Raw genomic sequence first — 14,307 nt, 5'->3', positions numbered from 1 at the left:
CCGAGAACCAGAAAACAAACCTCTGAATGAAGCGAGTCCCTGCACCTGTCAGACTCCTCGTGGCCACGGCGACGGCTTCACACCTGACGATGACAGGGAGGATGATCCGTACACATGGCTTTTTATTTTGGTTTTTATTGTGTGTCTGTTGACTGGTGTTTATCCAGGAAAGGTTCTCTGGTGGCGTCCCGCTCAGAAACACTGATGAAATGTCTTGCTCAAGACTCTGCGAGGGTTTAACATGCAGACTCTCACAATGCAGCGGCAGAATATGTTGTTACAGTGTGTCATCGCTCTGAGCAGCACAACTCATTTCCTTAAAATGGAAAAGAGAAGCCGAGCCAATCCCTCCTCCCTGTGCAGACTGTGTGTGTTTCAGTGTATTTCAGCCACTTCAGCACCGTGCACAGAGCCGGAGCTGGAGTTTCTGGGCTCAAACTGATGCAGCTATTATCAGGTTTTCATGTCACTCCATCAGAATCAAACATCCAGGGCCTGGACCACCTGCCTCATGTCCCCACTTTTACTCCATTGGTCTTAGTCAGTCTTGTTCTTTCTATAGCTGAATATAAATCTTTTGACCTCAAGGAAACTTCAGTAAACCTCTTCAATCTGGGCCATTATATAATAATGATAATACAATTTTATTGATAACCAATTAAAGCAGAAGTCAGGTGAATGTTTGTGTTAATCTAAGTCTTAAATAGTTGTATCTTCCGACAGCAATCACTTCTATAGAGTGTTTGGTCTGAAACACGGGTCTGTCAGTCACTCTGCTCTGCTCTGAGCCCAGGAGAAAACTTTCCTTGTATCCTACAACCTTTATCCAATGAGGAGAGAGAACGACATAAAGGGGCAGTCCTCTCTGTGTGTGCAGCCAAGGGATGCGCCTGAATGTGGTGACGCAGGGACGAGGACCAATAGATCCATGACGACGGCGGGGGCTGCTAACTCCATCGGATCACTGACTTCTGCTTTAATGTCCTAACATCAGTAATAGCCTACCTTAACTACATTTAACTAAGCGATAATTTATCATTTATAAAGTAAAGTAAATTCTTCTTGATTGGAATGTAAAACACATCTCAGTAAGTTGTCACCTCCATGATGTGTATGAGTGATTGTATTTTCATATTTAATTAATGAGGTATTGATAAATCAATATTATAAATGGTTATTAATAGTGTAATTTATTAATGTATGTGGTCACTCACTTCATAAAACATATAAACACAGCATAAATGTAGATGTTATTCATTTTACAGATTATAAATGATCTTTTCCTAATAACTGCTTTGTAATTGCTATAAAACATCTCTCAATATGTGTGCAGTTGTTTATTATCGTAAATCTTCAATATGAAAATATTCTTGTGGTTCTGGACACGTACTGTGTCATTCACTAGGACTACTTGGCTGAAAGGTCTGGACCTAATGAGATTAACAACCACCTAGTTATTTAAGTAGGACTGAGCAGATCAGGTGTATTTAGGACTGTTCAAAGATCTCTCTCTCTTTGCTGCAGTTTTACATGATGAATTATTGGATAGCAGCTCGATACAGACGGATTAGACATTACATCATACGAGTCCTAAAAACTTGCTAGAGGTCATAATAAATAATAATAATAAATGGCTGATTGTGTAAATGGATCCTCGCTGAGCGTCCAGGAGACATTTAGAGATTAAAACCCCAGAGGGTCTCGATCTGGGCTTAAGTTGCAGATCCTCACTGATATCCTCACAGATGCCATTTGGTGGAGGCTGTTAACCAAAGCTCCTTACACCAGGACAGGAGTGCACATCGGTCAGCGCATGTGGGCGTGGTCCGAGCTGAACCCCAACGACTGCAACACGAATCTCTAAAACAAGACGGATAAATATGACATAAACTTTTAAATGAGAGTAGATGGAATATTATGGAAGAGATTTGCCTCCTTTTAACTTTTCATTATAGAAGATGAGTGGATAAGATTTTATTATGTCATAGCAAAGAGGGGCCTTTTAGTCCAGTGCTTATTAAAAACCAATCTGTGAGTAAGTAGTTATTTTTACACGCTCTGACATATTAGACACAGTTTGTAGAAGTATGAGTTTTTTCAATTATTTACAACAGTTCAAACTCCACATTTTCCTCTTCTCCTGTGTTTTAGATGAAGTGCTGATCCATACAGGGTTTTAAAAACCAAAAACCATGTCAGTTTGGTGTCAGCCAATCAGAAAAGAGCTTCTCCACTAACTGGTTGACTTCTTTTCTGCTTGGCTGAATACAGAGGTAGCAGATTTCAGGCAAACCACCAATCCTGTGTGTTAGATTGTGGATCTGGGTGGGCGGGGCTTAGTGACTGCTCTGTTGTGATGTCACAAAGTCACAGAATTTCCTCCAGCTAGTTTCTGAATACAGGCTGTGAGCATTTCTCTGTGGACTGAGGCTTTGATACTTTCACAATATTAAAATAGGACTTGAGCTTTAATATAAACATCCTTTAAACTGTATGAGACCTTTAAAACCAACACTGTTCCTGCGCTTTGACATGAAGTATTGTCAAACACAGTGTTGTCATACACCAAGGAGCAAAGTCCATCTGTCCAACAGGGAGCTGCTCTCATCATCACTGTATTCATAGAGATGCTTTAGAATAAACAGTGTTGACTGTCTCTAAGACATCAGGATCAGGACCAGTCAGGATGAGTAGCTACTGGCTACATAACAACTGGCACTAGCAGCTGCTGTTGAAGGCAACACCACTACAGGTATCATACAGGTCTGGAACCAGGGTCGACACCTGAGACGTGTTGAAGTCGGATCTGTCAGGCTGGGGTGCTGATAGATATTTGTCTCTCTCTCTCATGAAGAACAGTCTTATCAGATTTCTTGTATTTGCTGATACAATCTCTTGTCTGCATCTCTTCGAGACCCCCCCATGTTGCCCCTGCAGGGCCCCCCCCCCCCCAAAGTCTCCAAATCCTATCCTCTCTCCCACCACATAATCCCTAATCCCAGCTCCTCGCCATTCAACTACATTAGTGAATTATTCCTTTAATCCAAAAGGGTGGGTGGGTGGGTGGGTGGGTCGTGGCCATAAAGCAGCTTTTGTATTCATGTATCTTCCTGCTGGACTCGAGCCGACCTCAGATGAAGTAATCGAACAGACGATCTGCACAATCACGCCTCCTTTATTTAGCCTCACCTCTGGTCCCATGTTCGATCCCGGTGTGTGTGTGTGTGTGTGTGTGTGTGTGTGTGTGTGTGTGTGTGTGTGGCCTGAAAATGAAGCAGTTGGTGATTGTTTGCGTATGTTTGTATTTATAGTCCGGATACAAACAACAGCAGATGTTGTTGCGTTCTTGCTCACTAATATTTGCTAATTTTCCAGTTGGTGGGAAATTACATTTTTAACCTCAGTGATCTGATTCAATTTTCTCAGGGATGAATATGGATCAACTATCACAACGTAAATGTTGATTTTATTTTATTTTGTAGCATTGAGAATAGTTTAGACGAGTTCTGTGTGAACGGAGAGCGAGCAGCGTTTCCCAGCTCTACATCCCTGACCACTTTATTTTCAACCTCCTCCCATGTTGAATTTTTCATAGTAATGGCTGCTGCATCTACTGACGTCACTTGTGGTTTGTATGGGGGTCCGTTTATGCGTCGACTGCTGCCAGCACTGAACACATCCAGTCATTCATGCAGAAGACGTGAATGAATTATCTTTATCTTGTTGTTTGGTATTAATTTGTCTTTTTGTGCACTTGCTTTTAACGACAATGACAGTCGTCTCTGTCGGTTCAAGCTGTCCTCTCCTGAAAAAGAGATTTCATCTCAACTAGACTTTTTCCCTGCAAGAGAAATAAATCCTATTAAAGTATACAGGTCAAAAATCAGAAAAAGTAAAAAAATATATATATATTTATACATATAATGCACAGAAACCATATTTCTGTCATAGTTTTGAAATATTTTGTGCATTTTCAAAGTTGTTTCTGACCTTTAAATTCTGAATTAGTGTCCAGGCAGATGATTTCAGCTGCTGCCGTCCCCTCTGGGAGCGCTGTGCTCCAGTACCAGGCCTATCCCAGCCAGAGCTTTGTCAGGCTGATCAATACTAACTATGTGAAACCATTTTCACCTCATTAAATGTGCTGCTGTTTCCAGACTCCACTCTTCTTCTGCCTCGGTTCCAGCAGCAGTAGAAACTTTGATCTCATGATCAGAAACCTGTTTGATGCTTCCATGTTCTTGGTTCCAAAATGTTGTTCTAACAAACATTTTTTTGCTCGTGTGTTTTCAGGAAATGTTGTCGGGACCAATGTGACGGCGCAGGACGGCGCCACCAACGTCACCTCCCCTCTTACCGAGGAGGACGGACCCGCTAAGGTCAATGAGCTTGTTGTCGTGGTAACCGGGACCAGCGGCCTCGTCAGCACCGTGGCTCCGAGGGCCGGCCGCGTGCCCCGCGCCGGCGAGGAGGACGAGCAGAGCAGCGGTATGTTCGGAGAATCGGTGATCCCCGCCGTGGAGGAAGTGGGCGTGGCCGCCCCGCCGCAGCTCAGCCCCGATTCGGCCGAGACGGAGCTGCTGCTGCCTAGCAACCCTCGCAAACAGGACGGCGAGGAGGAGGAGGAGGAGGAGGAGGAGGAGGAGCGTCTGCCCCACACCGACCCGCCTTGGATCCACGCCAAGGACACGGCCGTGTTCGACCTGGATCACCTGTTCACCACCACGGCCCCGCCCCCGGCCAACCCCTCCAACCCGGACGTCCTCCACGTGGACTTCTTCGACCCGTCCTCTCGCGGCCGCAACCTGGACCTGGCCCCGGCCTCTCCTTCATCACTGGCCCACGAGCTGCAGGGGGGCGACCCCACCTCCTGGGCCATGCCGGACAACTACGACTACCTCACGCCCTACGAGGACGGCGCGTCCCCCACGCCCGACGAGTACACCTACAGCACCACCACCGACGCCTACGACAGCGACGAAGACCTCCGTCTGTCCGCCGGGTCTCGCTCCAAGCCCCGGGTCCCCCCGGGTTCTAGCCCCTACATCCCGGGGGCGTCCTTCCCTGGCGCGCCGGTCCCAAACGTCCCCGTGGCGGCCCCCCCCGCAGCCTCGCCGGTGGACGGGTCGGACGGGCTGGGAGGATGCCGCGTGGGCTACCAGGTGGTGAACGGGAGCTGCCGCTCGCCCTGCGACGCGCTGCCCAACTACTGCTTCAACGGGGGACAGTGCTACCTGCTGGAGGGCATGGGGGTGTTCTGCAGGTGAGACGCCACAGGAACACACATCACACACAATGAGGGACCAACATGTCCACACAAAATAAGACACAACCACGACAGCTACCAACACACCGGCCACTACGGCCCAGCTGCAGCAACAAAACTTACATCCACTCAACTGAAAGTCAAACACGAGGACGTTGCTCATATTCATATTCTGCTGTCAATACAAACTGGAAACAAAACTATGGCAAGTCATTGAATAATAAGTTTACAGTCAACAAGGCACACTGCAGGATTGGTGAAAAAATGATTACAATGACTTTATTTTACATGGCAATTAATTCAAAACCATGGCCAATGCGTTGTGACCAATGGGATGGATCAGACTACACGCAGACATAACTCACTGGCGGCCATATTGGGTTTTGAAATTATGTCAGTATGTAGATATTACTTAAGTACTTTAGTGTTACTTTCAAAAGTACATGATTAAAATGATTCATGATTTTAAGTATGCAGTATCGTAACTGCATTTCTGATGTTCATAACAAACCAAACAGTTTGAAAATCGGACAAAAACTGAGCAAGTTCTGGTTAAACAATAACCAGAACTTGCTCAGTTTTTGACTGACATGCGCCAGAGCATTAAAGGGATAGTAGCATTTTTTTAAAGTGTGGTTGTATGATCTCCAAATAGCCCCTAAGTACTTTAATTGCAGTAGAAGACTCTCTGCACTCCTCCCGTTAGCAACGCCAGCCCATAATAGCCCTGCCCAGAGATTTACAACATACAGTGTTGTGAATGGACCCAAAGAAACGGCCTATTTTCACGGCCTAAAAGAGGTTTTATGTGAAAAAAAAATACACAGTTCCATTGTTCGCTATAATATAATTTTTTCCAGCCCTTCAAAGTGCAGGAAAACACAGTTTTTATTTGGACCTAACCAACTCACGTATCCCTCCGCCCAGGGTTAGCGCCCGCCGATCAGCAGTTGGTTAGGTCCAAATAAAAACTGTGTTTTTCCTGCACTTTTAAGGGCTGGAAAAAATTATATTATAGTGAACAATGGAACTGTGTATTTTTTTTTCACATAAAACCTCTTTTAGGCCGTGAAAATAGGCCGTTTCTTTGGGTCCATTCACAACACTGTATGTTGTAAATCTCTGGGCAGGGCTATTATGGGCTGGCGTTGCTAACAGGAGGAGTGCAGAGAGTCTTCTACTGCAATTAAAGTACTTAGGGGCTATTTGGAGATCATACAACCCCACTTTAAAAAAATGCTACTATCCCTTTAATGCTCTATGGGAGAAATTGACTGAGCCAAGATGGCGGCCGTGTAGCAACTGCAAGAAAAAAAGAGGAGTTGACACACCTGCTTTGTTCATCATTCATCCACATGCCAATTTACTTTTAAAAGAGTCTTACTTATTATTTGTAATGAAGATCTTCACTCTTTATAAGTTGTGCCTAACACAATAAACCTTACAGCATAGGGCGTTCTTTTACAAAAAGGGACAAAGGCTACTTCATCATAGAGGCCTGGATGTTTTGTTGCTTGCAGTTGTAGGCTACAATCCAAAAGGTTTCATGTTGCAGGAGTCTCCTTACACAGACCCAATGCGTTGGCCATGGTTTTTAATTCATTGCCATGTAAAATAAAGACATTTTAATATTTTCTTCACCCATCCTGCAGTGTGCCTTGGATGTTTTTTTTCACACTTTTGTGTAAAACTGTAAACAACAAGCAGCACTTCCACCTTTTTGAATTTAAAGTTCATTGAATAATAATGTTTGAAACGTTGCCGTTTGTAGATGGTTAAAGAACAAAAAAGCAATAGAAGTGGAAAACAATCCAAGTGTGCAGCTGCTGCAGGCTTCACCAGGGTCACTGGTTTACATCTTTAGACAACAATACATCTCTCTCTTCTGTCAGCTCGCATCAGGAGCCAGACTGCAAGAAGCTGCTAATGCAGTTTGTCTCTCTCTGGTTTGGACCATGTGGAAAAGTTCAGCACAAAATAGAAACCAGGACGTTATTGTTAATTTAAACAAGAAATTTTTTTATGAGGGAATGTCCCCTCGTCTGCCACGCTGTGTTCTGAGGTTTCCTCCTTTTCCTTTTGTGAGAGCTGGAGCTGAGCAACAAAGATGAAAACACAGAAAGACACACTCACAGACACACTGATTGATCTTATTTTTATATATTTCACATCTGTAAACCCAACTCCCTACCATTACTATACGACCTGCCCTCCAGGCTTTAGCCACAAACTGCAGTAATGACTTTTCCTCAGAACTCGATCCAGCGGGGTTGTGGTGAATCTGGGTGGAGGTCAGAAGTCAAACGGATTAAGAGATATGAGATATAAAATATGGTGTAAGCCACAGAGTAGTTCCAGCTCAATATGAGTCCTCTGCAGCCCATGTGAAAGTCAACGATCGCAGCGCATCTGTGGATTAAAACGTCCCGATCTGTGATGACAACAGCTACAGTTGGGGGAAAAAACCCATCACATCAGTAACGAGTCGGGTTCAGGATTAAAAGCCGCTGCAGAGCAGGGAAAGATGTGTGATAGAGAGCTATATTAATCATTGAATCAAGAATAGACCAAATGGAACCATTCCCCCTCCATGCATCTTCTCAGTCCAGACTCTACAGAGGCTTGGTGACGACTCACAGGACTGATTGATAAACTAACATGATCCAATGGCCGTTAAACTGTATTCATTTTTCCTTTCATACCAGGATCCATTAAACGAGTCAAGATACAGCACAGTGGCTTTCAGGGCGTGTCTACTGCTTGGTTGACATCTTGAGCATGGGCGTTGGACTCAGTATTTAGAACAATAATATTTGACCCACTCAGGTTTACTGTCTCTAATTCAGCTCATCTGTCTGTTCACACGGTGGTACTCAGAGTGCTGTCAGTTCAATCCATCCCACTGAGGAACGTCCTGATTAATGAAACTCTGCTCTCACTCCTCTCAGATCTGGAGTATTCAGTTTAAATGAAGCTTCATTGAAAGTCACCAAAATGCAGGAAATGGCATCTAAAGGTTTTTTTTTTTGTAACAATTTTCCAGAGGAGGACCCACCCACATTGTTTTGCTTCCTACACCCATGACCTTGAGACTTGTCAATCAAGAGCGCTTCCTCCTTATGGCCCTGACCACTGACATTAACATTGCTCTGAACTTGTTCTGGGATGTATTGTTCAATTTTCAAATTGGTAGACTTTTTTATATGGCTGCAGCGCCTCACTTTAATTGTTGGTGCAAGCTATTTTTAGAATGGCGGGGCAGAGCCGCGAGCTGCTCAGAGCTACGCTACGGAGGCTCATTATGGGATTTCTTGGTTTCCCTCATTAAACTCATCAAGTGGACAAGTTGTGACCTGCACATCAACCACACTATGAGTAAATATCGTAATGTTACAAGACTGAGTTGTTTTCGAGGTAAATTCATGCAAAACCACTGATGCGTGTTCCCGTCTGGGGCAGTCTCAGCAGTCTCTGTATTTACCTCGAAAACAACTCATCAGTTATAAACATCAAGGTTCAGGTGTCAGTTGTTGAGAGAGAAAAAAATCTGCCAAATATTCAGCCACCATTTTGTTCTGACAGTCAGCACTGATACAGGAAGAGATCCATCACACACAGAAAACAATTTACAAACCCCCAGTTTCCTTGGTGGAGGGAAATGGCTGCACAGAAAAGAGTTTAGCACACACACACACACTGGGAAACATCTGGACTGCTGCAAACATCTGAGACTGATGAGATGTAACCATGTCTCTTTTTTTGTTGGCGTATGTGTGTTTGTGCCGTCAGTCACATGAACACAGCTCTCTCATCGCTGAACGACAGAGATTATACACATCTCCCCATAATCATCAAATGAGTGAGCCGACCAATCAGTGGGGAGAGACGTCCAATTAGCGCACAGCTGCACAGATTAACATGCAAATGTATGCACGGTGGCGACCGGCCTCCTGATGGGAGCTGATGGAGAAAATATTACACTGAGCGACACTGTAAACATTGTTGACACACACACACACACACACACACACACACACACACACACACACACACACACACACACACACACACACACACACACTCAAGAGTCAGAGACAACTCAGTCCAAACTGATTTCATTCGTCCCCATCCCAGTTCATCACCTACGACCCCGTGACCTCAGCTGATTGTTACAGTCAACAGACCACATGATGACATCATACCTCTGCTGTGACCGTGACCCTAATCCCGTCTGACCTTTCACTCCCTCTGTGTCAAACCAGCTGTAGTTCCATGATCTGAATCATAATTGGAAGATGTTTTAAGATTTAACATGAAGTGACCTTCAGTTCTTTAGTTTACTCAAACAATATTGCATGTAGAAGAACATCTGGAACACATCAGTTACCACAACTGGATGAGGAGGCATTAGTATGTCTAAGAATAGAGAAACCTTTAAAAACATTGTTTAAACCATTTTAAAAGATGGAGTCTGTTTTTATGTCCCGAAACCCTGAAATTAATTTTAGCAACACTGATTCCCTCGTCCTGAAGTCTATTGTATTCTTTGATTTCTGAAAGTTTGCTAACACGTGTCTAAATTGAAACTACAGAGGTTGTTGAGGACGTTGAACATCGTAACCTACAGCCTCGCTGTGTTTGTACTCACTCTTACAAACTCTCACTACTCGGTAAGAGCAAAAGCTTTTGTAGAAGACGTCAGAACTAAATCAAACTATAAGAAGTTCAGTGGTGCTGATGTTACAGTCATGTGACGGTGGTGTAGTTCATAAGTAACCAAACATTAGCTTCGAAATTCTGGAGATAGTTTAACATTTTTATAATTATTTTGTTGAACAAAATATGTCAGTGCAGTGTTCTATCTAAGAGCTATAAATTGAATAAAGATCCACGCATAAAGACGTTGCATGCTGTTTTGCGATCAGATTGGTGTATCAAATAGATTTCTTGCATTTGTTTCCATCCATTTTTGCGCTGAATTGCAAAACCAAATGCACAGAAGTGCAACGAGCCGCTGGAGTCGTTGCCTGGAGACCAAGTGGTATGAATGCCAGCCAAGTTAAGTTAGCTGTTTAGCAAACATGGAGTGCATCTACCAGCAAATGGTAAATATTTCAGAAGTTATAAAAGTGCTTGTGTGCCAACCAACTGCAAAATACCAAGCGACATCAAAAGAAGTAGCGTTAAAAGTGGTGACGAGATCGTCAGTATCGTCAGTGTCGATTTTCATGACAGTTTACTGTTACATTCTACGTAAGGCATTTTTAATTCAATATCATTTAATTTCCATGAAAACGTGTGGATGGAAACATAGCTAGTGCTGTGAAGTGCTGTTAAGCCACTGCTCCAATTCCATGAGCTTTTTACAGAGGATGGCCAGGTTGGTTGGTTGCCAGGGTGACACTAACATCTGGTTAGCCTACAGATATACATTTTGTCATCTTTGCAGTGCTCTGTCATCAGAAGGGGAAGGTCCTGCAGTTTAATCTCACATGAGTAAATTGTATTAACAAATCGCATCATGTTATCAATGTGATGCTGCTGTGTCGACTCAGTGGAGATGATGATGTGTTCCAGTTGTACTTGGATGTCGGGATTTCCGAGTTCCGAGTCAGAAGTTTCAACTGGAACGACCCTGAGGTCGGATTTCCTACTTGGAAAAGATGGCTGCCCCGTGTGTAAACAGCAGTAGAAGCTCCTGTAAAGAGCACTTCTGACTAGTTTTGTCGCAGTAAATCAGTCGCATACATAATATTGTTTGACATGTAGAAATGCAGCTATAGTGTAGGCTACTTTACATTTTTAATGTGAACTACAATGCAGGCTGTGCTAGCAACGGCTAACAATAGCCTGGTAGATGACAACTCTGTGACGTCATTCCCAGCTCCGACTTCCAACCTCCGAGGTAAACGGAACGCACCATCATTTTCCAGTAACACTCTAAACCAGCTACCTCACTAACACTGACTTGTTTCATGAGCAAAAATGACTGAACATCCATTCTTCAGGCAGATCCACTGATCCATAATTTAAGTTTCAGGATTAATATATATATATTTTTTTAAAAGTTTTTCATTAAAAATAATTCCAGTCAAGTCTCAGTTATAGTGTAGAATTTAAACATGCTACATGTATCAATACCTTAAAAACATCAAATTCCTTCCTTATTTGCACTTTCCATTTGTGCACCCATACTTTATGAAAGTAGGAAACCAGAATTGAACCATATTAAAAGAAAAGGTATGAATTGAGAGGGGAGTTAGTTGTAACAGTGGTAACACAGCAGGAAGCAGAAATGATCATTACAGTTGTGTCACATCATCAGATGAGCTGTGTTATTGACTGAAAGGGAAACAGGGTGACTAAGTGGATGACAGGATGCAGATATTTAGGGCAGATCAGGTCCTCAGTCAGCAGATAGACAGACAGGCTACTGTAGCAGCAGTGATCAGCAGATAGACAGGCTAGCAGCAGTGATGAACCTCCGGAGAGGGAGTCAGCCGGCGGAGGCTGGAGAGACTCCGGCAGGCGTTTTACTGCCGGGCAACGGCGCAATATGGGTCAATGGAACGCTGGCACAGATGAGAACCAATATGTTCCCCTGTCAGTGTGTGTGCGTGTGTGTTTAGGCATGATTATGTGTGTAATTGCACATGTGGTTGTGCCCGTGTGCACATGTGAAACAGAGTTTGTGTGTGTGTGTCTTTCTGTGCCGTGTGTTGGTGCGTGCAGCTTCATGCTTCATACATCAGGCCAATTCAATTACAGCAGGATGAATGTTTGGACCTCTGGCCCTCAGCAGTAAAACACACGACCCTTTCAAGTGCTGTTTACTGACCTGGGAACAGCCTGACGTATCTCATTCTCACACACAGAAATACTGTACACACCTGCAGGGCTGTGGGGAGCTCACCTTTCTCTCTGTCACTGATAACAGGCCACACATAACAGCTTCTTAATTCTTTTAACAAATGTCCCATAAGACTTTACTTACCTCACTGGGGAAATTTCAAAGTATTAGCAGCTCAAACGTAGGCAGAAAAAAAAGAGATGAGAAACTGAAAGACATAAGTACAATGAGTACAATAATAAGTAAGTAAATAAGTATGAAAAATATACACAAATTGAATAAGAATAGAACTTGAAATATGAAAAAGTACTAAGTAAGAAATATAGCATTATATAGACAGTAACATGAACAGTGTCACTTTGTGCTAGGCTGTTACAATGCTTAAACTAATAAGTCAGTCAAAGAGAAGCACAAAGACCATTACTAGATAAGTGACATCTTTAATATAATAATGGCATAATTCATTTATTAATTGAATCTTTTATTTAATTATTTATGAATAATTTTGTCAGTTTCAGGCCTTTTTATTTTTTGAGTTGCATTCTATTAGCCTATATGTCGTCCCCCACACTGGTGTCAACATCTTGATCCACACATCCGAGTCTGACGGACGATGAGGCATCGATTGTCTCAGGTCAGGTGATACAGAGCTCGAGACAGCGTAGATGGATTTAAGAATATACCTATAATATCCCTACATTATTGTCAGGCCTGAACAGCAGTGTGTTTCCCCAGCAGCATCAAACAGCACAGTGCTGTATGTTTACCTCATTGTGACCTGAGCCTTGTGTCTCATCCAAAAATGAAAATGAAATAAATATGTGTAATAGAAACTCTGTGCTGCAAACTGTGGGAATAGATTTTTAAAAGATGTGGGCGTTTTAATGAAGATTACTGTTGAGTTGCGGGATGAAAATTGTAGGATCCGATGTTTCTGGAGCTTGAAAAGCGGGACGTCTCAGCTTCTGCTGCTTCAATTTTTAAAACATCCTTTAAAAAAAAAAAAAAAAAAAAGATTGTCTTCTTCAACTTTATAGAGCTGCAGTAATAAATCGCTGCTGGTCCACTGCTTCAGGATAAGTTCAAGTTTCAGTTTCTCTGTTTTATGAGAGGCAAAACAGTGAAAGCTGAGGAGAAACGGCTGAAAAATGTAGAATATGAGAGAAACATTTGTGTGTAAACTGGAAAATACGGGAGCGTCTGAGCCGTGACACACGGTGTCTGCTGCCTGTTTAACTGCAGCACTTCACCTGTAGTTATAAACAGGCTGAGATAAACTCCAGTGACTGACTTTGTTTTGTTATCAGCACGAAAACACATTTATAATTTCATTCATTTTGCCAGATTGGAGCTGTACACCTCTGTGTGCTATCTGTGTCTGTGTGGAGCTATCTGCAGCATCTCTGGCTGCTCGCCCCTCTGAGTGATGAGATCTGACATCGTAAACCGCTCCCTCCTTTGGAGCTGCAGGACCCACGACCATATTCGGAGAAACAGATGAGAGAAAGGAGGGAGGAGGGAGGAGGGAGGAGGGAGGAGGGTGTGTGTCGGGGAAACACAGACAAACACAAGAGGAAGGGTGTTTATATTCTGACTGTTTATGAAAGAAAAATGTAGATGTTGAAAGAAATAGAAATGTGGGTGGTGGGGGGGGGTGATAGAGAGAAAAGAGGTAAAGAGAAAGTAAGAGCAGGAAATGAAAGAAAAGAAGGAAAGAGTGGGAGAAAGAGTGAGGAGGTGGAAGAAAAAAGGAGTGAGAGAATGAGTCAGAAGTTTATAACTCCTGCCAGTATGGAAACGACTCGGGCGAGCCAGGTCGAATTTACGGGTGTGTGTGCATCTGTTTGTGTGTGTGTGTGTGTGTGTGTGTGTGTGTGTGTGTGTGTGTGTCCTGCAGCTTGATGTAATTAAGGGAAGCTTTGAGCACCAACAACAGTTTGTGTCCATTTTAGATTTCATGATCACATCATGGAAACACACTCACTTAAATGTCCACACACACACACACACACACACACACACACACATACACACACAAATAAACCCCTGTGCGCACTCACTCACTCACACACACACTCACGCTCGCACACTTTCACACAGGATTATGGGATGTATTAGGGATCACCTCCAAGTCAAAGAGCGTGGGGTCGTGGAATCAGGCCAGGGGTCAAACACACAGGAGATTTATGGC

General features: G+C 43.4%; 1 protein-coding gene across 11 annotated transcripts in view; it reads left to right on the top strand.

The window, feature by feature from the left end:
- Nucleotides 1-14,307, top strand: part of cspg5a (chondroitin sulfate proteoglycan 5a) — a 68,674-nt gene that overhangs the window by 18,863 nt on the left and 35,504 nt on the right. For all 11 annotated transcript variants that reach the window (XM_085803496.1, XM_085803490.1, XM_085803491.1 and 8 more), the window contains exon 2: nucleotides 4,294-5,263. In XM_085803496.1, the coding sequence (XP_085659622.1) occupies nucleotides 4,294-5,263 (970 nt within the window). The remainder of the gene's footprint in view (nucleotides 1-4,293; nucleotides 5,264-14,307) is intronic.

Source organism: Trachurus japonicus, chromosome 16 (assembly GCF_045865225.1).
Source record: "Trachurus japonicus isolate A0001 chromosome 16, Traja_1.0".
Taxonomy (NCBI): domain Eukaryota; kingdom Metazoa; phylum Chordata; class Actinopteri; order Carangiformes; family Carangidae; genus Trachurus; species Trachurus japonicus.
Note: the sequence above shows the minus strand (reverse complement) of the source record. Positions and strands in the feature narration are given on the sequence as shown.